General features: G+C 51.7%; 1 protein-coding gene across 1 annotated transcript in view; it reads left to right on the top strand.

The window, feature by feature from the left end:
* The window catches only part of AKAP6 (A-kinase anchoring protein 6), a 593,433-nt gene that overhangs the window by 407,103 nt on the left and 160,215 nt on the right, over nucleotides 1-26,115 (top strand). Inside the window, exon 8 of the mRNA XM_086936952.1 lies at nucleotides 19,746-19,866. Coding sequence (XP_086793078.1) covers nucleotides 19,746-19,866 — 121 coding nt within the window. The remainder of the gene's footprint in view (nucleotides 1-19,745; nucleotides 19,867-26,115) is intronic.

The following is a 26,115-nucleotide window of genomic DNA, read 5'->3' as shown; positions in this document are numbered from 1 at the left end:
CATTCAGAGTGCCAAATCTCTGGGATTCACCCTTGACCGGTATTTTAAAGCCATATTTCCTCCCTGGCGAAGAGTGCATGGTTCCAGCAAAGGCTGCTTTGGGGAATCAGGAACCTCGTCCCAGCACAAGACCGTGACCAGGGGCGGATTGGCAAGGCGGGCATTAGGGAATGGGCCGAAGGGCCGGTGCCTCAGTGCCCTCTGTGGGCCGTTTTTTTTCTCCCCTGTCCCAGTCCACATACAGGGTTGGATTGGGATTTAAAATCGGCCCGGGCAGGCTAAAAAAAAGTGGCCCACATTTGCATATTGCCTTGCAAAACACTGCTTCAGCGAAATTGTATTTAAAAAAAGGGGGCCGGGGGTTGAAAAAAAAATCCACGGTAAAACACCTGAAAACAAGTGAGGCCACTTTTGCTCCCCTGCACGGCTCAATATACATACATTAATGGGCCGGCCCAGCGGATGAAAGGGAGTGACACCTCTTCCATTGATAAGAAGGAGGTAATGGACGCCCATTTATCTCCAGAATGGCCACTCAGACACCTACTGGGCTGCTGCCCGCACTGAACAACGCGGAAACCACCTAAATCGGCCCCCCAGGCACCTCAAAAAAGCAGCCCACTGCAGAAACTGGACACCTGCCCCTCGGGCATTTCCCGAGTGCCCTCGTTACCAATCCGACGCTGTCCACAGAGAGTGGACTAGGAAAGGGGAGAAAAAAAACGGCCCACAGAGTGCACGGAGACAGAGACTGAGAAAATGAAAGCAGCCTCGCTGTGCGGCCAGACAACGATTGTCAGCTGTGGGCTCTCCTTCACCCCTACCCTGCCAAGCAATCAAGCTGAGGCTGGGCTGGGGAGGGGTGATTGTTTGCAATAATCGGCCTCCCTGGGGGCCAGGTGTTTCTCAGGCCTTTGAGCCATTTGCACCTCGGCCCCCTGGCGCCCATGCAGCCCAGAAACGGTGTTAGTCTTAACACCTCGCCCACAGCCCTTCACATTCAGGGCATAGTGGGCGAGGAAGAATGGGTCTTGCTGTGGGGGCCTGGTGATGTTTGGAATTTCTTTGTTTTATTTATTTATTTATGCGATTTTATATAGCGCGGACTTTACCCGAAGGTGTCAGAGCGCTTCACACTAGGAACAGCAATAATACATGAGGAGAACATTATAAGTGGACAAATTACAAAAGCAAACGTTACGTTACATGAATCAAAAGTGACAATAGTGAGCAACCAAAATACAAGAGGAGCAAACGTTAGAGATATGTGTGCAGGTTACAAAAGCGTACAAAATACAAGTAGAGGGATAATACTGCAATTAATGGCAGACACTCCAGCACAAGAACAAACGTTACATAGGCAATGGTGGCACTTGTGCAAGTATCTAAAGCAAACAAAAGTGAGAGGTAGCAAACAGTGTGTTACAAGAGAAAAGTGACTTGTGCAAGTTACAAAAGGGTACCATACACAGGTACAAGGGTAATACTACAGTAAATGGTAAATACTCAAACTGCCAAAACACACTGGGAAGGCACTTCCCATGCACCAGCTTCACCTCAGCCTCCCCCTGGCTACCTGGCTACCTTGGATGACCCAGAAAGCTGTGTTTTGTGCTCCCCTGCCAGGACATTTTCCCAAGGCCTCGAGGGTTGATTAATTTACTAATTGCAGGGGCCTTACCTCTGTTCATGTGCTCCTGAGCTGAAGGTCTGGGGAGGGCTAAGTAGGTTAGTAATAGCAGGGGCTTTGCTGCTTTTCAGGTGCTCCTGTGCTGGAGGGCTGGAATAATTTTGTGACAAAAAGGGGCCTTGCTATTTTTTTTAGTTGCTCAGCATGTAGGCCATTGTCACCTTGGCCCTGTGTCATGTGCAAGAACAGTATCCTCCCACTTTCATTCCCTGTCTGTGCAAATGGTGTTTCATGAAAGGGCACGCCCCTTGAATGTGGGCCACGCCCCTTAAATATGGTCCACGCCTCTTGAATGTGGGCCACTTTTTTCGTCAGTGCCCGGGCCGAATTGTGATCCCAATCCGACCCTGACCGTGACTCTTGTCCTTTCGTCTCATGCTCTCTAGGCCCTCCTTCCCAGCGATCCCAGGGTCCACCTCGGTCCACTCAGAGCTGTCCTACATTGAGGAGCCCGATTTGTGACAGGACACAAGACATTAGCTGACATTCCCCCATTCCACGCTCCCTTCAGTGGCTTCTCATAGAGGCGGGACCTCAATTTAAAGCTGGCTGGGCCCTCCTCAAGCTCTCCACTCCTCTCGACCCTCGAACATCGCAGAGAAACTGTAGATCTCAGGAACCGACCGAGATTCAAGAAACGTTCAATTGCTTCTCCTCGAACCCTTGGCCACCTTCAAGCACAAGCGAGACATAAACCGATGCTTCTCTGGCAGAGCCACTAGCATCGGGAGCGGCCTCCGGCCGAGCCTTGCCTGACCCCGTCATGGCACCTTCAGCCACACCTGAAGCTCTCCTCTTCGAACGACACCTGGACGAAACTGCTCTTCACGATCCCTCCAAGCGCACACTATCCTCAAGCTGCTGGATCGAATGATGATCCTCGCGTGGCGCTAAACCACCCGCATCGCACTGCTGTGTTCTGCCATGAATGTGTGAACGCTCTACCCCCAGGGAGCGGCACATCCAACCACCCCTCCATCTTTAATGTGCATGTGTATTTTCTATTTGTTATTGATACGTTCTGGCTTTATTGGAAGTACTCTGATACCTCCGAGCCATGTCGCACTATTTGAAATGTAGCGGTGGGAAGACCTGTTTCATTGCACTCGCGGAATTGTCAGAATTTGGCGCCTCTGCAATACAGTTGCAAAGTTGAGCTCAAATTCCACCCATCGCCGCATGGCAGATTTTTTCCCCGTAAGTCTCCAAATAGTCAAGTGACATTTGGCGTCTTTTAGCCTATCTTCTAGCGTGGGCGGCTGCTGGAGATCGCGGTCAGAGGGCTGCTTCTCGAGGAGATTTTCTACTCCAGCTGCAGCAAAATCAACTCGAATGGCCGCATGATCTTGGCACCGCATGGTGCAGTTCGCGTTGATTTTTCCGCGCTGTTTGTGTTACTGGCGCTCAATACCAGCCGGAGCAGCGGGACGTGTTGGAGGAACTCTGCGGAATCTTGCCGAGTTTTTATGTAACTCCGTGGAATTCTGTGGAGTTAAACTCCACATGTTCCACCCGCCCCTAATAAAAATGCAAACATAAATAAAATAAATGAATAAATAAAGTGCAGATATAAGTCCGCCAGCGGCACGTAAAGCGCCAAGAGGCGATCATTGTGTTATAAAATACCCCTTATTAAGTAACACAATATCCGCGGGGACCCGGAGAGGTGGCGGGACCAGCTCGAGCTCCGATGCATCGCGGCTCCTATATTTAATAATCAGTCTGACGTGTGATCCACGTCTTTAGGTGCGGCTGCATTAAGATATGTCCCTCCCTGTGGGTGAGCCTCCCTCCGAGGTGCTTGAAATGATAACAGCTTTGTTTGTACAGCGCCTGGTACCGTATTTGGCAGTTTCTATGTGACATGAGCTTGACTCCGCCCCAGCCCTGCCAGCTGCCTGACCCCTCGGGCCTGCCCACCTCTGCGCATGCGTCATCACTGGCAGGAAGGGCCCTTTGTGCTTATGGCAGATTTCCTTTACGTTTAGATGTTGGCATTTGGGGTGAAATGTTAACCAATACGTCAATATTTCCAAGGGCCGTGTCCTTTAGGAGGGTCGGGCAGCAGAGCACCTGAATGTCAAAGGGGGTGGGGGGGTTGGAGGAGGAGGGGGGGAGGGGGTCACGTGGCTTCGAAAACTTCCGAGCAGCATCAGTATATTAGGAATTAAACTGTAGTGTTCCTGGAAGACGTTCTCAATGACCCCGTACACTTCCGGGTCATCGCTCATTCATACAAAGGTCACAGAAGCAACAGACCCGCGTGATGTTTTTAAAAAAATGTTTTTATTGAAAACCTGAGCAGGGCAGATTACAATCATACGGCGCACACTTGGGGTATTACACGTTGCAGTGCACGTTTGTGACATTATACACCGCAGTAAATAAAATGTAGGAAAATTATCCATCGTTGGCACACCTCTGGAGCCCCATCTCCCCCTCGCCCCTCAGTCTGACTCACGTCACCATCTTGCACGGGTGGATCACATCAATAACCTCTGTATTTGTTCCAGGCACCCCATATTTTGTCCCATTTTCGGGGGCCTCCACGGTGCAGGTACACCACTCTCTCCACTAACATAGCTCCATCCAAATCCATGCACCAGTTTTTAAGCTGCGGGACCTCCCCGACCCCCAGTGCTTGGCTGTGCTACGCTTGGCATACATCGCACCCAGTGTCACCCAGACCTGCGCAGAGTGGGTACGGTCATTCGGCTCCCATAGGTTCAGTAGGCAGCACCAGGGCCGGTCCTAGGCCTTCTGAGGCCCCGGGCGAAAGGGAAGATGCGAGGCCCCCCTAATTGCATATTGCGTCACAAGAAGTGACATCACAGAAAGCGACATCGCATATTATGCTGATGTATTAGATTTTTCACCATTTGATTCTTACTTTTTATTCCTCGTTATTCTATGGATTTGTACTTCATGCTCCTTTTTAGGTTTCGCCTCGCCGAAGATGCGCTCTGCGCATCTTTTCGGCGCAGGCGAAATCCTGTTGAGAACCGTAGGGTGGCTTGGTTCGGCCCTCGTCCTTGATTGGCTGGCTCCGTAAACGGAGCCTTGCCATTGGACGAGGGGCCTGTCCGTCAATGCCGGACCAGACACGGGGGCGTTCCCGACATTCTTTGGCTTTTGCCGACGTCACGGGACGCCGGGAACGCCCCCGTGTCTGGTCCGGCATTGCCGGCACTTCTGCGTCTCTCCTGCCCCGTGTCGCATCTGTCCCCGGAGAAAAGCCGCCACCGAGACTATCATCGGGCTCGGGGCCCGCAACGTTTGTTTCCCCCCTTGGTTTTGGGGTTGCCAGCCTGCCTGCAAGTGCCAAGGTATTGTTGATATCCCCCGCGGTGCGAGCCGCCCCTTCCCGCTGACTCGCACCGCTCTGTGTCTCTCTGCCTGCCTGCAGCTCCGCGCTGCGAGAGCGCTCCAGCCCCTCCCGCTGGAATCCTTTAGCGGTCGGGTCCAGCAGGCTGCAAACGAAGCCCCCGCCCGCGTGACTGAGGCGGCGCTGGGTCCTTGGGCCTTCCCTCCCCCTGGATAGCCCTGAGGTCGGTGGTTCCCCCCCGAGTGGGTCCTGTAGACCAGGGGGGCCATCCGCTCTACAAGACCCGACCGGGCCGATCGCGTCTCACGCGGGAAGCGTGAGACTTGGCAGGGAGTCGGGATTTCACCCGTCCAAGGCACCGCGAAGCGCGGCAAAGTCGTGCAGGTCAGCAGAGCCCCCACCCCCAGGAGAGCCCGCCAAACAGCAGCAGAGCACGCAGCCCAGGCACCGCAGCAGCGCGAGCACCACCAGCGCCTGAGCCGGGACAGCAGCAGCGCGTGCACAGCCCCCTCCAGAGCCGGGCATCCACAGCCAGGGCTGACTGACCGCTGCACAGCTCCCCGCGGCCCCCATAGAGCCCGTGCTGCCCCCAGCCTTTCCAGCCTCAGCAGCCCCCGGGCGCGAGGGCAGGCCTGAGAGGCAGCAGAGCCCAAGCACCAGCAGCCGGGCGGCCCTCGGTGCGCTGCTCCAGTGGCGTAGTCTGGACACCCCTCAGAGAGCCACTGCAGCGGGACAGCCTGGGTCCAGCTGATATCCCAGCTCCGCCACAGTTTACTGCAGCGTGGGGAGCCGCAGAGGCCTCCGCAGAGTCTGGGGGTACCACCACCAGGAGGCCAGCCTCAGCACAAGGGGCCCAGCCCTTAGCAGATCCCGAGTATGAAGGAAAGGCGCAGCCCCCAGGCCCCCGCCGTGGTGAGGTGTAAGCTGGTCCTCGTGGGGGACGTGCATTGTGGGAAGACTGCCATGCTACAGGTGCTGGCCAAGGACTGCTATCCAGAGGTAAGTGTGCAGGGGCGCGTATGTATGCAGAACATATCACCCAGACATCTACCCTCCACCCATCTGGCCCCATCATCATAATCCGACCCCAGTTCAGCCCGTCTGTAACCACGTCATTTTAACCAGGTCGCCGTAACCCCGTAGTAGCAGACATCCTTAATCAGTCTCCCATTTATTCCGTCTGTAACCCTCCCGCTTTACTCCCTTATACTCCCAATGAGTAGACCGGGCACCTTACACAGTCCCCCATTTAGCCCCCTTGCAAACAACAGATCACTTCAGACGGACCTGCGATGTGGCCTTTTAAACCATGCTCATTTAGCCCGACCGCCTCAACTCTTCCTCTTGTACCACTGAATCAGACTACCTTTAGGCTTTAACCCGTCTGTAACAAAACCGCTCTACCCAGGTCTCTGTGCCCCTCATGATCAGACCACCTTGACCCCCCTCTTTATTCCTAATAACTCCTGCATCCATGTCTCCTTAACCCCCTTAAATATTTTCAAACCAGCACTTGTGTCTCACAATAAAATATTGTCCAAGTAGAGTTATTCATTTTATGAAAAGATACGACTTTATGTTCGTATATCCTTAGTAACTTCAAGAAGCGTTCTAGCATAAATCAATATTTCCAGTTACTATCGCAGTTTATGTATAATTAGTTCTGAGGGATGGTAGAGCTGTACTATGGGAAATAGTCACGGGTCCGTGAATGTGCGATGTCACAATCTAGTATGTGTCTCGGTCTTGAGGCGGAAGCACATTTAGAGCACACCCAGGATCAACACCAGGAGTCCCCGCTGCGGGGCCTCTCTTCCGGGTTCCTGTGCAGCTCTGGAGGCCGCAGCACTGAGGTGGCGCGCGCAGGTTTCGTGAAGGACAAACGGGTGCACGTGGCAGGCGGGGGTTCTGAGACCTATCGCCAGCTGATGCCCTTGGTGATTAAAAACACTGAGGTGGCTGCAGCCAGGTGGGGCTGTCGGGCCGTGCCAGAGGGGCCGTTGGCGCCAGTTATATCTGAGGCAAAACAGCGCTGCCACGTTGAATCTTGGACGTTCGCGTCAGACTTTCATTGCAAAGGCTGAAGGCAGAGGAGCATTGTCCTCTTTCATAGAGCAGCAGTTGGGGGCAGCGCCCAGGGGCACTGGACTCGGGCTATGTTTTAAGACCAGGCTAATTTTTTATGTTTTAAGACAAGGTTAATATCCCCGCCATGGTCTTTTATTTACTCTGTTCCCCAAAGAAGACTCCTCCAAGGAAGACAGCCAAAAATTCTGCCTGTTGTTTGAGCCTTCCTGTGCACAGCTGTGCAAAGCATCTTTAGGAAAGAGGTGATCCGTGGTCCTGATGGGGCTCAATTTTTGAGGTTGACGGAAGGACAAACGGGTGCACGTGGCAGGCGGGGGTTCTGAGACCTATCGCCAGCTGATGCCCTTGGTGATTAAAAACACTGAGGTGGCTGCAGCCAGGTGGGGCTGTCGGGCCGTGCCAGAGGGGCCGTTGGCGCCAGTTATATCTGAGGCAAAACAGCGCTGCCACGTTGAATCTTGGACGTTCGCGTCAGACTTTCATTGCAAAGGCTGAAGGCAGAGGAGCATTGTCCTCTTTCATAGAGCAGCAGTTGGGGGCAGCGCCCAGGGGCACTGGACTCGGGCTATGTTTTAAGACCAGGCTAATTTTTTATGTTTTAAGACAAGGTTAATATCCCCGCCATGGTCTTTTATTTACTCTGTTCCCCAAAGAAGACTCCTCCAAGGAAGACAGCCAAAAATTCTGCCTGTTGTTTGAGCCTTCCTGTGCACAGCTGTGCAAAGCATCTTTAGGAAAGAGGTGATCCGTGGTCCTGATGGGGCTCAATTTTTGAGGTTGACGGAAGGCACCTGGGGGCTGAGTAGGAGCCAGCATGAAATATTATTTACAGCGCTTAATGTTGCACTTTTTGCCACCAATAGGCGCTGTACATAACAGGTGTTACTATCACCCGTTTGCATGATGGTTGGGGTATCGACCTCGGAAGGATGAAACGGGGAGTTCGCCTTTCCTTGATTCTAACTGCTACAGGTTAATCAGAGAGCGAGTAAAGAGATCACATATTGTACACAAGATACACACCTGAAGTAAAGAGGTTTAACGCAGCCCGTTTGTAGTATGGGAAAATCAACTGGAAACCAAAGTAGAGAGATAAAACTTTGACGGGAGTTTTAGAAACACGTTTCTGAAGCAGACGGTTCTGTGTATGTATGCAGGAGAGAGATGCGTTAATGTAATTTAGCACATTGAACCCGCACAGACATTATGGTAATGCAGGTGTTTTTTGGCAGACATTGGTGTAGGGCCACGCTGTAACAAAGGCTGGGTGGAGGGTTCCAAATGCCAACCTTCCTTGGGGGGGATGTTTTGTGTGCCTTAGGTCACCCCTTGGTGATCCGGGTTCAGAGAGTGCGGCCTGGCTTTGTGCGTGCTGGCCGGGGTGTCGCGTAAATGGCGGCAGGTGCTGGTGGGCTGCCATGGTTGGCTGACCTCCTGAGTCACTGCCAGCCCATTGGCCACACGGAGAGCCATTTATTTCCTCACAAGTGACAGATGTGCTTGGTGCACGCCAGGCCTGCTAGTTGTGACACGCCCCCCGCAGGGGGCAGGGGGCATGGAGGGGCGAATGCCTCTCTTTGTTGAGGTCTTGAAACCGTCCCTCTGCGTGAAAGAGATCGCCACGCTGTGCCCCTGTGCCACCCTCCAAAGTAACCTGGATGGCATGTGCCATTTATGGAGCATGACAGGGGACCACCATGGCAAAGGACGCAGCTGCCATCAGCAAGTGGTCTTTAAAAACGCATTACATATTTTTTCTGGAATTTAATTAAATAGTGGCAGGATTAGCAAACTGTTTCGATGAGTGAGTCGTTAAAGCTTTGGCCCATATTTACTAAGGTACAAACAGGTCTCCTACATACAAGGTCCCTACAAAAATACAGTAAATGCTAAACCAGCTTCGGCTTAAGTGCACTTTGTAAAACGACTACTATACCCAAGCTCTGTCACACAGTGTGACCTTTAGCACACAACCTTCTTTTTGAACCCAAAGCTACTCTTTTTGTTTCTGAAGGAGGGATTTAATTAAGCTATTTGTATTCCAATAAAACACATTTTAATACATTTATAGTACAGATCCAGTAAAAAAAGGTAGCATTCTTCATATATTTGATTAGGCAGGAACACACCCAAAAAGTTCACACTAGTAGTTTAAACTCACTATTTCTAATCATGCATCTTTACTGCTGTTCATCTGTAAAGCTGTAATCATACATATTTTTTGTATTTTGCTGCTTTCACGCCGAGACTATATTATACATAGGGGCCCATACGTGCTCTTGAATATACATTGCGCCACCTGGCAGCTCTGCGACACGAGCTCAGAGGATACTGCCACTACAGTAGCTCGGAGTGTAGTCTGTAAACAGAAAGGTGGGAATAAAGCAAGTGTCAATTGCAGAATAATTGGTACCACTTGGTACCACTGCACCAGCCACACTACTTCCCTACTGACCGTTCTACACTTCAGCCCCGTCTAAATTACAATTCCTGCTTGTGACCCTTTTGCCTGCTTGTGCTTGTTTTCCTGACCCTGTTGCCTGCTTGTGCCTCCGTGTGCCCCTGTTGCCTGCTTGTGCCTCCGTGTGCCCCTGTCGCCTGTTTGTGCCTCAGTTTTCGTGCCCCTGTTGCCTGCTTGTGCCTCCGTGTGCCCCTGTTGCCTGCTTGTGCCTCCGTGTGCCCCTGTCGCCTGCTTGTGCCTCAGTTTTCGTGCCCCTGTTGCCTGCTTGTGCGCCCCTGTTGCCTGCTTGTGCCTCCGTGTGCCCCTGTTGCCTGCTTGTGCCTCCGTGTGCCCTTGTTGCCTGCTTGTGCCCCTGTTGCCTGCTTGTGCCTCCGTGTGCCCCTGTTGCCTGCTTGTGCCTCCGTGTGCCCCTGTTGCCTGCTTGTGCCTCAGTGTGCCCCTGTTGCCTGCTTGTGCGTCCGTGTGCCCCTGTTGCCTGCTTGTGCCTCAGTGTGCCCCTGTTGCCTGCTTGTGCCATGTGGGTGTGTGTGGAGGGCTCTGTGTGGCTGTGTGTGTGGGGAGGTTTGTGTGGCTGTGTGTGTGGGGAGCTTTGTGTGGCTGTGTGTGTGGGGAGCTTTGTGTGGCTGTGTGTGTGGGGAGCTTTGTGCGGCTGTGTGTGTGGGGAGCTTTGTGCGGCTGTGTGTGTGGGGAGCTTTGTGTGGCTGTGTGTGTGGGGGGGGCTCTGTGTGTGTCATTTGCGAGAGATAAAGCTAGTGGCATTGTAAATGACAATGCCATTTATTTATGTTAAAAAATACATAAATAAAAATAATGTCAAGAGCAATGCCAATAGCTCTAACTTTAACAAAGGCGAAACCATTGCATTGTAAATGCTTGTTATATTTCTGTACCATGTTTTCTCTTTCTATTTCAATAAAGCTTCCTAAACACACCACTGGAGTGAATGGATAGAACTAGAGAAACCATTTGATGCTATAACAGGAAGAGCCAGCAAACTAGGGGTCCAGGATGTAGACGCAGCGCACGGCGTTGGCTTCCTCGATTAGACCCTGGACCTGCTTCAGGGATGCGTATGAATGTGTGTGTATAAACTTCACACAATGCGTACTCATGCCAATAAAATGTCTTGGTTGGATAATGCACCTGCTACAGAGCAACTGAGGTTAAGTGACGTTCACCGATTTTGATCCCGGCAAGTTTACTTTGGGGTTAAAGTCTCACCTACTGGTCACAACATACTATACCCATAATAGTGCTCCTGGCGCTCATGTACTGGCAGCATGGAGGTACGCATGTGTGCAAACTCCTACACACAATAAAAATGTTCAGTGCGGAGAGGGCTAACGCGAACATCTGTGTATCATGCATAACGCAAACATGCATGCCCAGTTAAAGCTTAGGAGTTGATATACGGCTCGCAGAGGTGTGCTCTGATAGCCAGAAACCGGTCCTAGGATGCTTGATTCCGGTCCAGAGAAGACATGGCTTGGCAGTTTGGGCTGGACGGTTCCCATGAGGCACAGGGTCAAGACTGATTTGCATATGGCCATGTTTGAACTGGGGTGGCTTGGTGAGCAAAATAACGATGGACTATACCCAGATCTGTGACTGGGGTGAATGTTTTGCCATTGTGCATCATTCCGTCCATCATCTTGTGTGTTTTGCTCTACCACACATAATACAGGTTACAGGTACAACCCCTGTAGGGTAACTAGCCTGGTTCGTGTTCCTGCTGCAGAGATCTGTGTGTAAACTTTCGGTCACATGTTCCGATACAAGTTAGAAAGCCCACCGCCATAAAACACTTGTTACAGTGATCTGTTTGTAACTACACACTACTCATCTGATTGCCAGCAGGACCACATCAGCCATTTTAACCTCTGAAAATAACCAAGAATAGTTCATTTGGACTGAGTAACAGCATTAGCTGATATAAATTGCTTGGTTGAGCTTTTATTATCTTATAAACAAAAGCAAATTTGTAACACCATTTCGTACCTAGCACTCTGCACTCCCTAGCACTCCCTAGTCACTCTGCACTCCCTCGTCACTCTGCACTCCCTCGTCACTCTGCACTCCCTCGTCACTCTGCACTCCCTAGCACTCCCTAGTCCCTCTGCACTCCCTAGTCACTCTGCACTCCCTCGTCGCTCTGCACTCCCTCGTCGCTCTGCACTCCCTCGTCGCTCTGCACTCCCTCGTCACTCTGCACTCCCTTGCACTCTGCACTCCCTAGTCCCTCTGCACTCCCTAGTCACTCTGCACTCCCTCGTCGCTCTGCATTCCCTCGTCACTCTGCACTCCCTCGCATTCCCTTGCACTATGCACTCCCTTGCACTCTGCACTCCCTTGCACTCTGCAGCACTGCCTTGAACTCTGCAGCACTACCTTGCACTCTGCACTCCCTAGTCACTCTGCACTCCCTCGTCACTCTGCACTCCCTCGTCACTCTGCACTCCCTCGTCACTCTGCACTCCCTAGCACTCCCTAGTCACTCTGCACTCCCTAGCACTCCCTAGCACTCTGCACTCCCTAGTCACTCTGCACTCCCTAGTCACTCTGCACTCCCTAGCACACCTTAGCACTCCCTAGCACTCCCTAGTCACTCTGCACTTCCTAGTCACTCTGCACTCCCTAGCACACCTTAGCACTCCCTGGCACTCCCTAGTCACTCTGCACTCCCTAGTCACTCTGCACTCCCTTGCACTCTGCACTCCCTAGTCCCTCTGCACTCCCTAGTCACTCTGCACTCCCTCGTCGCTCTGCATTCCCTCGTCACTCTGCACTCCCTCGCATTCCCTTGCACTATGCACTCCCTAGTCACTCTGCACTCCCTAGTCACTCTGCACTCCCTAGCACACCTTAGCACTCCCTAGCACTCCCTAGTCACTCTGCACTTCCTAGTCACTCTGCACTCCCTAGCACACCTTAGCACTCCCTGGCACTCCCTAGTCACTCTGCACTCCCTAGTCACTCTGCACTCCCTTGCACTCTGCACTCCCTAGTCCCTCTGCACTCCCTAGTCACTCTGCACTCCCTCGTCGCTCTGCATTCCCTCGTCACTCTGCACTCCCTCGCATTCCCTTGCACTATGCACTCCCTTGCACTCTGCACTCCCTTGCACTCTGCAGCACTGCCTTGAACTCTGCAGCACTACCTTGCACTCTGCACTCCCTAGTCACTCTGCACTCCCTCGTCACTCTGCACTCCCTAGTCCCTCTGCACTCCCTAGCACTCCCTAGTCACTCTGCACTCCCTAGTCACTCTGCACTCCCTAGCACACCTTAGCACTCTCTAGCACTCCCTAGTCACTCTGCACTCCCTAGCACTCCCTAGTCACTCTGCACTCCCTAGCACTCCCTAGCAGTCACTCTTCAGTCACTCTGCAGTCCCTAGCACTCTGCAGTCACTCTGCACTCCCTAGCACTCCCTAGCACTCTGCACTCCCTAGTCACTCTGCACTCCCTAGTCACTCTGCACTCCCTAGCACTCCCTAGTCACTCTGCACTCCCTAGTCACTCTGCACTCCCTAGCACACCTTAGCACTCTCTAGCACTCCCTAGTCACTCTGCACTCCCTAGCACTCCCTAGTCACTCTGCACTCCCTAGCACTCCCTAGCAGTCACTCTTCAGTCACTCTGCAGTCCCTAGCACTCTGCAGTCACTCTGCACTCCCTAGCACTCCCTAGCACTCTGCACTCCCTAGTCACTCTGCACTCCCTAGTCACTCTGCACTCCCTAGCACACCTTAGCACTCCCTAGCACTCCCTAGTCACTCTGCACTTCCTAGTCACTCTGCACTCCCTAGCACACCTTAGCACTCCCTGGCACTCCCTAGTCACTCTGCACTCCCTAGTCACTCTGCACTCCCTTGCACTCTGCACTCCCTAGTCCCTCTGCACTCCCTAGTCACTCTGCACTCCCTCGTCGCTCTGCATTCCCTCGTCACTCTGCACTCCCTCGCATTCCCTTGCACTATGCACTCCCTTGCACTCTGCACTCCCTTGCACTCTGCAGCACTGCCTTGAACTCTGCAGCACTACCTTGCACTCTGCACTACCTAGTCACTCTGCACTCCCTCGTCACTCTGCACTCCCTCGTCACTCTGCACTCCCTCGTCACTCTGCACTCCCTAGCACTCCCTAGTCACTCTGCACTCCCTAGCACTCCCTAGCACTCTGCACTCCCTAGTCACTCTGCACTCCCTAGTCACTCTGCACTCCCTAGCACACCTTAGCACTCCCTAGCACTCCCTAGTCACTCTGCACTTCCTAGTCACTCTGCACTCCCTAGCACACCTTAGCACTCCCTGGCACTCCCTAGTCACTCTGCACTCCCTAGTCACTCTGCACTCCCTTGCACTCTGCACTCCCTAGTCCCTCTGCACTCCCTAGTCACTCTGCACTCCCTCGTCGCTCTGCATTCCCTCGTCACTCTGCACTCCCTCGCATTCCCTTGCACTATGCACTCCCTTGCACTCTGCACTCCCTTGCACTCTGCAGCACTGCCTTGAACTCTGCAGCACTACCTTGCACTCTGCACTACCTAGTCACTCTGCACTCCCTCGTCACTCTGCACTCCCTCGTCACTCTGCACTCCCTCGTCACTCTGCACTCCCTAGCACTCCCTAGTCACTCTGCACTCCCTAGCACTCCCTAGTCACTCTGCACTCCCTAGCACTCCCTAGTCCCTCTGCACTCCCTAGTCACTCTGCACTCCCTCACACTCCCTTGCACTCTGCACTCCCTTGCACCCTCCACTCCCTTGCACCCTCCACTCCCTTGCACTCTGCACTCCCTAGTCACTCTGCACTCCCTAGCACACCTTAGCACTCCCTAGTCACTCTGCACTCCCTAGCACTCCCTAGTCACTCTGCACTCCCTAGCACTCCCTAGCAGTCACTCTTCAGTCACTCTGCAGTCCCTAGCACTCTGCAGTCACTCTGCACTCCCTAGCACTCCCTAGCACTCTGCACTCCCTAGTCACTCTGCACTCCCTAGCACTCCCTAGTCACTCTGCACTCCCTAGTCACTCTGCACTCCCTAGCACACCTTAGCACTCTCTAGCACTCCCTAGTCACTCTGCACTCCCTAGCACTCCCTAGTCACTCTGCACTCCCTAGCACTCCCTAGCAGTCACTCTTCAGTCACTCTGCAGTCCCTAGCACTCTGCAGTCACTCTGCACTCCCTAGCACTCCCTAGCACTCTGCACTCCCTAGTCACTCTGCACTCCCTAGCACTCCCTAGTCACTCTGCACTCCCTAGTCACTCTGCACTCCCTAGTCGCTCTGCACTCCCTCGTCGCTCTGCACTCCCTCGTCGCTCTGCACTCCCTCGTCGCTCTGCACTCCCTCGTCGCTCTGCACTCCCTCGTCGCTCTGCACTCCCTCGTCGCTCTGCACTCCCTCACACTCCCTTGCGCTCTGCACTCCCTTGCACTCTGCACTCCCTTGCACTCTGCAGCACTGCCTTGCACTCTGCAGCACTGCCTTGCACTCTGCACTACCTAGTCACTCTGCACTCCCTCGTCACTCTGCACTCCCTCGTCACTCTGCACTCCCTAGTCACTCTGCACTCCCTAGCACTCCCTAGTCACTCTGCACTCCCTAGCACTCCCTAGTCACTCTGCACTCCCTAGTCACTCTGCACTCCCTAGCACACCTTAGCACTCTCTAGCACTCCCTAGTCACTCTGCACTCCCTAGCACTCCCTAGCAGTCACTCTTCAGTCACTCTGCAGTCCCTAGCACTCTGCAGTCACTCTGCACTCCCTAGCACTCCCTAGCACTCTGCACTCCCTAGTCACTCTGCACTCCCTAGCACTCCCTAGTCACTCTGCACTCCCTAGTCACTCTGCACTCCCTAGCACACCTTAGCACTCTCTAGCACTCCCTAGTCACTCTGCACTCCCTAGCACTCCCTAGTCACTCTGCACTCCCTAGCACTCCCTAGCAGTCACTCTTCAGTCACTCTGCAGTCCCTAGCACTCTGCAGTCACTCTGCACTCCCTAGCACTCCCTAGCACTCTGCACTCCCTAGTCACTCTGCACTCCCTAGCACTCCCTAGTCACTCTGCACTCCCTAGTCACTCTGCACTCCCTAGCACACCTTAGCACTCTCTAGCACTCCCTAGTCACTCTGCACTCCCTAGCACTCCCTAGTCACTCTGCACTCCCTAGCACTCCCTAGCAGTCACTCTTCAGTCACTCTGCAGTCCCTAGCACTCTGCAGTCACTCTGCACTCCCTAGCACTCCCTAGCACTCTGCACTCCCTAGTCACTCTGCACTCCCTAGTCACTCTGCACTCCCTAGCACTCCCTAGTCACTCTGCACTCCCTAGTCACTCTGCACTCCCTAGCACACCTTAGCACTCTCTAGCACTCCCTAGTCACTCTGCACTCCCTAGCACTCCCTAGTCACTCTGCACTCCCTAGCACTCCCTAGCAGTCACTCTTCAGTCACTCTGCAGTCCCTAGCACTCTGCAGTCACTCTGCACTCCCTAGCACTCCCTAGCACTCTGCACTCCCTAGTCACTCTGCACTCCCTAGTCACTCTGCACTCCCTAGCACACCTTAGCACTCCCTAGCACTCCCTAGTCACTCTGCACTTCCTAGTCACTCTGCACTCCCTAGCACACCTTAGCACTCCCTGGCACTCCCTAGTCACTCTGCACTCCCTAGTCACTCTGCACTCCCTAGTCACTCTGCACTCCCTAGTCACTCCCTAGTCACTCTGCACTCCCTAGCACTCCCTAGTCACTCTGCACTCCCTAGTCACCCTGCACTCCCTAGCACACCTTAGCACTCCCTAGCACTCCCTAGTCACTCTGCACTCCCTAGCACTCCCTAGTCACTCTGCACTCCCTAGCACTCCCTAGCAGTCACTCTTCAGTCACTCTGCAGTCCCTAGCACTCTGCAGTCACTCTGCACTCCCTAGTCACTCTGCACTCCCTAGCCACTCTGCACTCCCTGGTCACTCTGCACTCCCTAGCACACCTTAGCACTCCCTAGTCACTCTGCACTCCCTAGTCACTCTGTACTCCCTCGTCACTCTGCACTCCCTAGTCACTCTGCACTCCCTAGTCACTCTGCACTCCCTAGCACACCTTAGCACTCCCTAGCACTCCCTAGTCACTCTGCACTCCCTAGCACTCCCAAGTCACTCTGCACTCCCTAGCACTCCCTAGCAGTCACTCTGCAGTCCCTAGCACTCTGCAGTCACTCTGCACTCCCTAGCACTCCCTAGCACTCTGCAGTCACTCTCCACTCCCTAGTCACTCTGCACTCCCTAGTCACTCTGCACTCCCTAGTCACTCTGCACTCCCTAGCACACCTTAGCACTCCCTATCACTCCCTAGTCACTCTGCACTCCCTAGTCACTCTGCACTCCCTAGCACACCTTAGCACTCCCTGGCACTCCCTAGTCACTCTGCACTCCCTAGTCACTCTGCACTCCCTAGTCACTCTCCACTCCCTAGTCACTCTGCACTCCCTAGCACACCTTAGCACTCCCTAGCACTCCCTTGTCACTCTGCACTCCCTAGTCACTCTGCACTCCCTAGTCACTCTGCACTCCCTAGCACACCTTAGCACTCCCTGACACTCCCTAGTCACTCTGCACTCCCTAGTCACTCTGCACTCTCTAGTCACTCTGCACTCCCTAGCACTCCCTAGCCACTCTGCACTCCCTAGCACTTCCTTGCACTCTGCACTCCCTTGCACTCTGCACTCCCTAGCACTCCCTAGCCACTCTGCACTCCCTAGTCACTCTGCAGTCACTCTGCCCTCCCTAGCACTCCCTAGTCACTCTGCCCTCCCTAGCACTCCCTAGTCACTCTGCACTCCCTAGCACTCCCTAGTCACTCTGCACTCCCCAGTACTCCCTAGTCACTCTGCACTCCCTAGCACTCCCTAGCTCCCCCTAGCACTCTGCAGTCACTCTGCACTCCCTAGCACTCCCTAGTTATCCTGTGAGTTTCAGCCCTTCCAATGAACAATGGACCAGGAAAGGCAGGGTGAGGGTAAAAAAAACAGATCTTGCTATAACAAACACTTGGCAGAGGTGAATGTGTTCCAGAGGCATGCTTGGTACCTTTCTCCAATCTACACAAAGTATCTTACGGTCTCCTACTTCCACAAAACCAGTCCTTACCACTCCTTTTTTTAGTTATATAGCATAGCCATGCTAGCTTTGCCTTTAAGAGGTCAACATCAATAGTTATGGCACTTGTCACTGTTGGGGCTTTTTTTTTGCTATTGTAAGAACTGGATTTGCAATAAGCAGCTATTCCTGATCCACATTTTTAGGGCGATTCCTCTCTGGTTGTGAAAGGCTTATTGTGGGATTACAAGGAGCATAGAAGGACTTGCAGCCCACCCATTCATTTCCATTGGCCAGCTTTACTGTCACTCTTGTTTACCTGCTTCCGTTTGAATGGCTTGCCTTGCCCATCTTATGTCTATCACTCCCCTGGAACATATGCAATTTACTTTTACCCTTCCATTTCTACTTTTAGGGAATTTCTTTCTTCTTTTTTCTCAAGCCCTCCAAAAGAATGCATGTGTTTTCAAGCTGTCTCCCTAGTGTGCTTCTCTTCCCCTGTCATGCTCGATGTTGCTCTTTCAATCCCAATTGCTTCTCTCCCTCATCCTTTTGTGATTCACTCACAATTGTGCTCTTCTCCTCCCTTGTTGCTTTTCAGCCGTGTGCTTCTCTCCCCATCTCGCTGTTCCTCTCTCTCTCTCGCATGTTTGCTTTCCTCCTTCCCTTACCCATGCCCTCCCTGTTCCAACTCGGATTGCAAAATAAAAGTATTAAAAAAATGTTCCCGAGTCATTTTGTAGGTGTGCAAATGCATGGTGCACCTACATTCAAAATGACGGAGCCGTCATAGGAATTTTATTATTAATATTCTTTAGCTATGCTGCACAGCATCTTGGATGCTATAGAGCCGGGCTAAAAGCCATTGGCAATATCAAATAAGTCACAAAATGCAAGACCTGTTGGCTTTGCCATTAAATCGGTAATACCGAGCACAAATCTGGAGTGGATGGGATACTTAACGCATGGACTAGGGAAACTTGAGGGCTTTGCGGAAAACCGTGGGACAGCGAGCAGATGCGAGCAGTAAAGTGTGTATGAACTTTGGGAGGGGGAGGGGCAACTATTCAGAGACCATCTCCACATTCTGAAGTGAAGCCCTCACAAATAAAGGAACATTTTTTTCAAATTCATGGGGTAGAAAGAGGTTTAAGTCTCGCCCTATGAAACGTAAGCGCTTTGCCCGACCCGTATGGACTCCTTAAACCAGACATTTCTCTATAAATTAAAGCTTTTTGCTTGCCAGAATTTGTTGGCACACATACAAAAACAAAACACACGTTTCAGAATGCAAACGTTGATATCTACAACATAAACGTTTTGATGGTGGGGCTACTGGGTAAACAGTTCACCTTTGCTTAACACGACAAGATACCCCACCCTCTGGTCTCAAACATTCTGCTCAATTGAGATAAGAGACACTGCCCTACCAAGATTCGAAGTATACAAAAGACAGTTGATCTGGCTGCTCCCTCCTCCCCTCACCCACCTCCTCTTACCTGTGTCCGGCTGGTGCTCCAAAGAAACAAAGGGGCCTCCGTTGCCTGGAAACAAAATGCTGAAACAGAGCCTAGAATGGCCAGTACTTAACCGAGGCGCTGCCCCGCCCCTGACATTGTGAGCCAACATAATTGCTGGCCCAGCTGTTATGCCGCCCCCCATTCTGTTTGCACCTTCCCCCACCTGTAATGTGATCAGGAGAGGCAGGGGGCCCTGTAGTGAGCTGTGAATGTGTGCCTTTCACGGGGGCGCGATCAGGTGAGGCAGGGGGCCCTGCAGTCAGCTGTGAACGTGTGACCTTTCACGGGGGCGCGAGGCCCCCTGTGTTTTGCCAAGCGCGAGGCCCTGGGCGGCTGCCCACACTGCCCATGCCTAGCGCCGGCCCTGGGCAGCACTTCGGCTCCGGGACAACGAACACCTCCACCAGACCTGCGTGAGGTGTCAATGGTCGAGCCACCAGCCATGATTGGCCATGTTGTAAGATCCTTCTGTGGGGACTTTAGCACGTCCTCCAAGCATCTATAGATGGTTCCAAACACTGCCACTTCCCTCATGTGGCCTCTTGTCTTTCACTCTGCAGCCTCCTGGACTTCGACTCAGAATACCAGGAGATCTGGGAGTGGCTGATCGACATGGAGTCGACGGTGATGGACCGGCATGGCCTCATGATGTCCGAAGAGCAGCAGCAGCATCTGTACAAGGTGAGAGCATGGTGTCTCCGTGCATGTTTCGAGGACACCGGGGAAAAGCATGGTTTCTTAACTCATGCCCCGGGGGCACACCTGAGAGTGGAGGTTCACATGGGTTTTAGGTCTCGCCTACCAGACAGTCGGCCTGGGCGTAGTTCGTGGAGTTTTAGCCAGGCGAAACTTCGCAAAGTTACAAAAAAACTCTGCGAAGTTTCGCAAGTGGCAGAGTGCAGGGCAAACTGCAGTTTGTGCTGGTTTTCTGCAGCTCTGGTAGAAATTCTACCTGAGTGACAGCTCAGTCTCGTGAACTTACCACTCGCGGACTTACCGTTCGCGATAGCGAGGGGGGAAAAACTCCGCTGCACATCACGAAGAGGAGTTTTCTGCATTCCGCGAGCTCCGCGGAGTGCATAAAACTCCGCAAACTCAGTGAACGGAGTGAAGTTCACCGCCCAGGCCTACCAGACAACACAAGCGCTCTGATTCAGAAAGGCATTTTGTGGCCTTAACAAAAGCTTACCGTGGGTGTACAGCCCGTTGATTGCTTTCCATTGGCTCGCTTTATTGTTACTCTCGTTTGCACACTTCTTATTTGATGGTTAGTCTTCCTCGTTCTGTGTTTGTCCCTCCCTAGAAGCAGAACTTCTTTACCATCCTTTGGTTGATGGACTTGTATGCTTCCACTGCCCACTTCTAGGGAAATATGTTTTTCTTTAGTTAAGCTCTCCGTGGTGTGCATACGTTTTTCCAGCTCCCTTTCTCATGTGCTTTTTCCTGCCAAATACCCTCCTGCGCCGTGCTTCGTGCGCTGCTTCCATTGTGTGCTACTGTTATGTTATGTAATGCCAAGCTTCTATAGCGGACGTTCACCAAAAGTTCAGCAGCGTCTGTAGCCACAACAGCATCGTTCTAATGCTCGATTCCATTGACTGGCATGCGTTTAATACTTCTATTCGGATTGTGACTATTGCCTTCTGATATAGATTCCATAGAATGGGCTGTTTTAATATCTCCATACGGACTATGACCATTGCCTTTATGATATAGCGGTGATATTCATAGGAGCTTATCCATAAGGCTCCTTCAAAGCCTTTGAACCAAATCATGATTTCTCTGGCTTATTAGAGATCTAAGGGACTACTTTGACAATCTACTCTTCGTCCTGAAGATGGTCTGATGGACAAATCTGCCACAAAAGACCGAAACGTCAACAATTACATTATTTCCTCAGCCTTTGTTGCCTTTTAGGACAATTTTTTGTATGTCCTCTATAAATTGTCCTGTTGTATTTTAATGTACCCTTTCTAATTCTGTTTACATTAAAATTGTTTTTCATTGAAAAGAAGACATTCCCGTGTTTGAAAATCATCTATAGCTGAATTGTCTTGTTTTAAATAACTGCATTGCTGTTGTGATTGTTCAAAAGTCAGCCACCATTTGGGGTCAGACCAACAAGTGCTCATTCTAAATTATTACTAGGTCTGGCATTACCAAACACCTTTTGATTTTACTAGAATTATACGTATAATATACTTGTCTGGATGTCAACCAGCCCACTTCATGCATTGGTATATTGTTGTGTCATTCATCGTTTTCTTCCACCCACTACAGCATACAGCATGAGGCACTGGGTCAGCCCCCTTCAGCTATTGGCTAAAATCACCGTGAGTGACGGCATTCTGCCCTTTCACAAAGAGAAAATCCACATACAAAGAAAGCAGTTTCCTTAGTGCCAATGACTGCCATGATAATGTGCGCTTGTTTGAGACAGAATGTTTTTGCTTTTAGCCAATGTTTTTTTTCTTCTAAATATATATATATATATATTATTGAGGGTCTAGCAGCTTCTCCAACAATTAAGATTTTTTTAAAACTATGTCAAAACAAAACAAGCACTGATAAAACCAAAAGGCTGGCAGCCATCACCACACCTATTGGCGTTGCCAATGCTTGTTAATGCAAGGCCCAGAAGCAATGGTGAAAATGATGGGTTTCTCGATCATTGCCCTGGGAGTACAAGATGGGAGTGGGATTTTCAAATAAGTGTCTTGAGGGCACGGGGGAGAGCAGGAGTTTCTTAGTATCAGCCACATGCACTCTATGCACGGATGAACATTCCCGTGTTCCTGATCCATGTCCTAGGGCACCAGGTGAGAGTGGGAAGGAGGGGACATCATCTCCGCTCCATGAACATGGGTGCACACTGCTTTGTATGTTGGGGAGTAGTTGACAGTGTTTACATGTTCCCATGACGTGAAGAATCCTATGTGAGATATAGATTTTCCTAGATAAGCGAGTGTTTTCCCCACAAATGCCTTTAAGTACTTGGCAAACGTCTGCCCTTTATTTTGCTCGCAGCCTCGGGAGCGGTCATTGAGAGAGCTGGGCACTGGCCGACCCTTCATAGGCGAGAGGACGACATGATGACCCGAGCTCCAGCAGGGCCAGTGGGCCCCCTGCTGGTGGATGGGTGGCCTGGTGATCCGAGCCCCTGCGGGCGAGTGGGTGTCTTGATGGTCCGAGCCCTGTCGGGGCCAGTGGGCGCTCCTGCCAGCTGACCCTAGCAGGGCCAGTGGCCGCTCCTGCCAGCTGACCCTAGCAGGGCTAGTGGGCGCTCCTGCCAGCTGACCCCAGCAGGGCCAGTGGTCGCTCCTGCCAGCTGACCCTAGCAGGGCCAGTGGGCGCTCCTGCCAGCTGACCCTAGCAGGGCCAGTAGGTGCCCCTTTGACCTGAGTCCTAACCGGGCCAGTGGGTGCTCTTGTCAGCTGTCACTGCTGGGGCTGATATTGGTGGCGGTGAAGATGTCTGCCCTGCCCACAATACTGTACATATTTGTGCAAAATTGGGCTAATGGTTGACGTGGGGTGTTGATACCCTACTAAAGCAGCAACTACAATCCTTGTCGGGATGAAACACAAGCAAACCCAAAATTAACCTGTGCTCTACTCTCTGGTAGCTTGGCACAAATTCAGTCTTAGAGGCAATGTATATATTATTTATTCGGCGGTTCAAACAGTAATTAAGTGATAAAATAACACAAGAAAAATTCCACACTAATTTAGAAAAATGGAGTAAAAGGTAGCAAATTATTTGAGACTAAACTGAAATAAATCCAAACAGTAGAACTGGAGACGGGTTCACCAGAGCTTCGTGTTAGTGGGCGGCCTGATCTTGGTGTGAACAGTTCTGTTCTCAGCCACAAAGAGCTCAAAACTTCTGAATGCCACCTTTTCTTGGAGAAAAATCAACTGATGCCACACCAAGGATCCAGGGCTGGAGTGCACCTCTTGGAGCTCAGGAACTCACTCCATATATATATATATAGATATACAAGTCAATTAAATGTGCAAATTGGGTGTTAGCCAATTTTACCATGTTTAAAAGCGAGAGCACAAGCACTGGTTAGCAGTGGTGAAGTGCGCAGAGTCCTAAAAGCCAACAAAAATGGGTTAAGAAAACTGGAGGATGAAGGCAAAAAGTTCGGGGATGACACTGCAGAGAGCACCAAGTCTATCAATATTCCAGACGCTAGATTTGCAGGTACCCTGAAAAGTAAACAATTGATTTTCAACGCTGCTGCTCAAATTTCTTTTGGCAGGGAAGAAGGAAAGAATGGTAGGGGTGGGTGAAATATTCCGTTCCACCGGCGTAATTGGCGGAAATTTGGTGCCCGCATACTCAGGGGCAGCAAAATCCACTCGAGGAGGTGTGCCCTCTGGCGCTCTGCCTGGTGCTAAATCGCAGCATGAGCAGCACAACCTGCCTATTTACGCCTGTTGATGGAACTCCCCGGAATCTCGTGGAGTTTTTTTATAACTCTCGGGAATTGCACTGGTTCGAGTTCCGCGAGTTCCGCCCACCCCTAGAGAATGGGCTTCTCCCAAGGTACTGCAAAGCCAGCTCCGGGTGGGCTGGAATTCTTGGCGTCTTCTAATATTAATACGTGGCCCAATTACTGGTCTTTTCTATTGGACCAGGAGAGAGACAAGAAGGGGGCGCTGCACGATGGACCGTTCCCTGTTCAGGAGACTATTCTGGGAGCCCCCTGGAAGCCCAAAGGCCAGAGGGATGGCAGGCTGCTCACTTCCCCAGTGACCAGAGCCATTCCTCCAGTTTGGGGAGTCAGGCTGCTGGAAAGGGACTATTGTCTCACCCCCTCCCTTCATCCCTCTCCGTGCAACAAAGATGGCGCCACTGGACTCGAGAGGGTGGCGTTGTAACACTGGGAGGAGGACTCAAAACCCAGAGGGACCTACCCACTTGTGGTTGGTGAGGTCCTTTGAGCAAGTGAAATCTGAGTTTGTCCTGGGAAGTGTGGGGGTGAGTTTTCACTACTTCCAAGTCCGGCACTGGCTCTCGAGCCCCACTGTCTTTCAAGGGGCGACAAGAGCTCACCCACCATTTGAGAACTTCCTGTTGACTTGTGACGATGACCGGCACATGTTGGTAGGTGCACACGGGTATTGACGCTGTTGACCCCTTGGGCGCAGCCGCGATTCTGCGCCTGTGCGGCACTTCTAAATAGTGGGCGGGTTCATGACGGCCCCCAGCCGTCATCAGCACATGAGCACTGTGATGCATAACGGCTGAGGGCCGTCATCAGCATGGGAGGGGTTAAACCAGGTGAAACATTAACCTTCCAACCATCTTGGAAACGAGCTGCAGATCTCCGTGGAAAAGAAACCATGGAATGGAATGATATACTGACCCGTGCAGGGCACATGAAGTGTGGGGACTAACCTAATTAATCAGTATGCAGGTGGCATCACGGCGCGTGACATCGTGCCAATTGAGGCGTGTGACATCACAGCGTGTGCCATCACAGAAAGTGACATCACAAGAAGTGACATCAGATCTTAAGCCCTCACACACATGTTTAGCAGGTGCATCATGAGTACATTTGAGCACATTTCGAGTGTACTCGCAAACCCTCCTGATTTAGGTAGAAGAGTCACACTTTTGTAAGCTTCACATAAATCAATATTGCCTTTTGTCAGCGTAAAACTTCCTCTACCCATAGTGCGTTAAAAGAAAAAATAGTGATATTTAAATCATTAGAACGCCTCCTCAGGTGTAGGAAGCACTATATAAATGCTATTTATTTTGTGCAAATACTGGGAAAGACCAACACATCTGACATTCTTAGAGTGAATGCATATCTCCTAAACTGAGCCTGAACAAAGAGCTGCCTCTCTTGAGTATGTGTGAAGTGCTAACAAGGTGCGAGCCTTTGTTTCCCCTCCGCTTAATTTGCATCAGGTGGGGGGCTCCTGACTGCTCCCAGCTCAGAGACTGGAACGAAAGGCGGCCTGATGACCCCTCAAATGTGGCCTTTGTTATGGGCCCAGCAGGAGTCCGAAATCAGAAAGCCCCGTCCAGTCAAGCAGATAACAGGCAGAACGTGACCCAGCGTTTGGAAATTACTCTTTTTACATTTTTAGAGAACACAATGTTATTTACTCACATGTGTTTGAGAGCATCTTACTATACATTAGATTCAATGCTGTTCAGGAATTATGGTGCCCAAAGGTAGGGAAGGGGGGGGTTGTGCAGTGGTAGAAAATGGTGAGGATGAGGATAGTGGCAAGGTCAAGCAGACATGTTTTGATGTATAATTGTTACTGGCCTCTCAGAGGGGCCAGGCGAAAGTACAACAAAGGGTTCGTTTCTTTACATAACCATCCTTCGATAATTAGCGTTGTAATTCACACTTGTGTTTAGAAGCTGGCGATGGGGTATTGGTCTACGTTTCGACCCGTAAGTAGTAGGGTTAGTGTCCCTTACAAAGACGGGTCTTCTTCAGGACAGGGGGATGGGCAACATCATGTAATTAAACCGCGAGAGTGTTGCGGGCGCTGCGTTTCTCTGGGAGTGAGGCTTCTTGTGGTCCGATAGATTACGAACGATGGGGTCGGGGGGAGATAGAGCTCCTCTGGATTGATCTGAACCGGTTAGCAGTGGGAAACGGTGGATAGTGCCTCGTCTTTCTCTGATTGGGGTCTGGACCTCCGTAAGGTTTCAAAACTACCGGCGAATTGGCTACACAGACAGGCACATACATGGTACATGTATTGAGCCTCATACAACCATGAGCTCTCGCACAACATCTCACGAAGGGAATGTCAGAATCACCCTCATGTCTGTATTCAGGCGTCTGTTCATATTTGTGAGCCTGTGGCTTTGAGCGCCTGTCAGTGCCAGTACGAGCCTGTGGCTTTGAGTGCCTGTCGGTGCCAGTGCGAGCCTGTGGCTTTGAGCGCC

Source organism: Lissotriton vulgaris, chromosome 9 (genome assembly GCF_964263255.1).
Source record: "Lissotriton vulgaris chromosome 9, aLisVul1.2, whole genome shotgun sequence".
Taxonomy (NCBI): domain Eukaryota; kingdom Metazoa; phylum Chordata; class Amphibia; order Caudata; family Salamandridae; genus Lissotriton; species Lissotriton vulgaris.
This window is presented reverse-complemented; position numbering and strand designations above follow the sequence as displayed.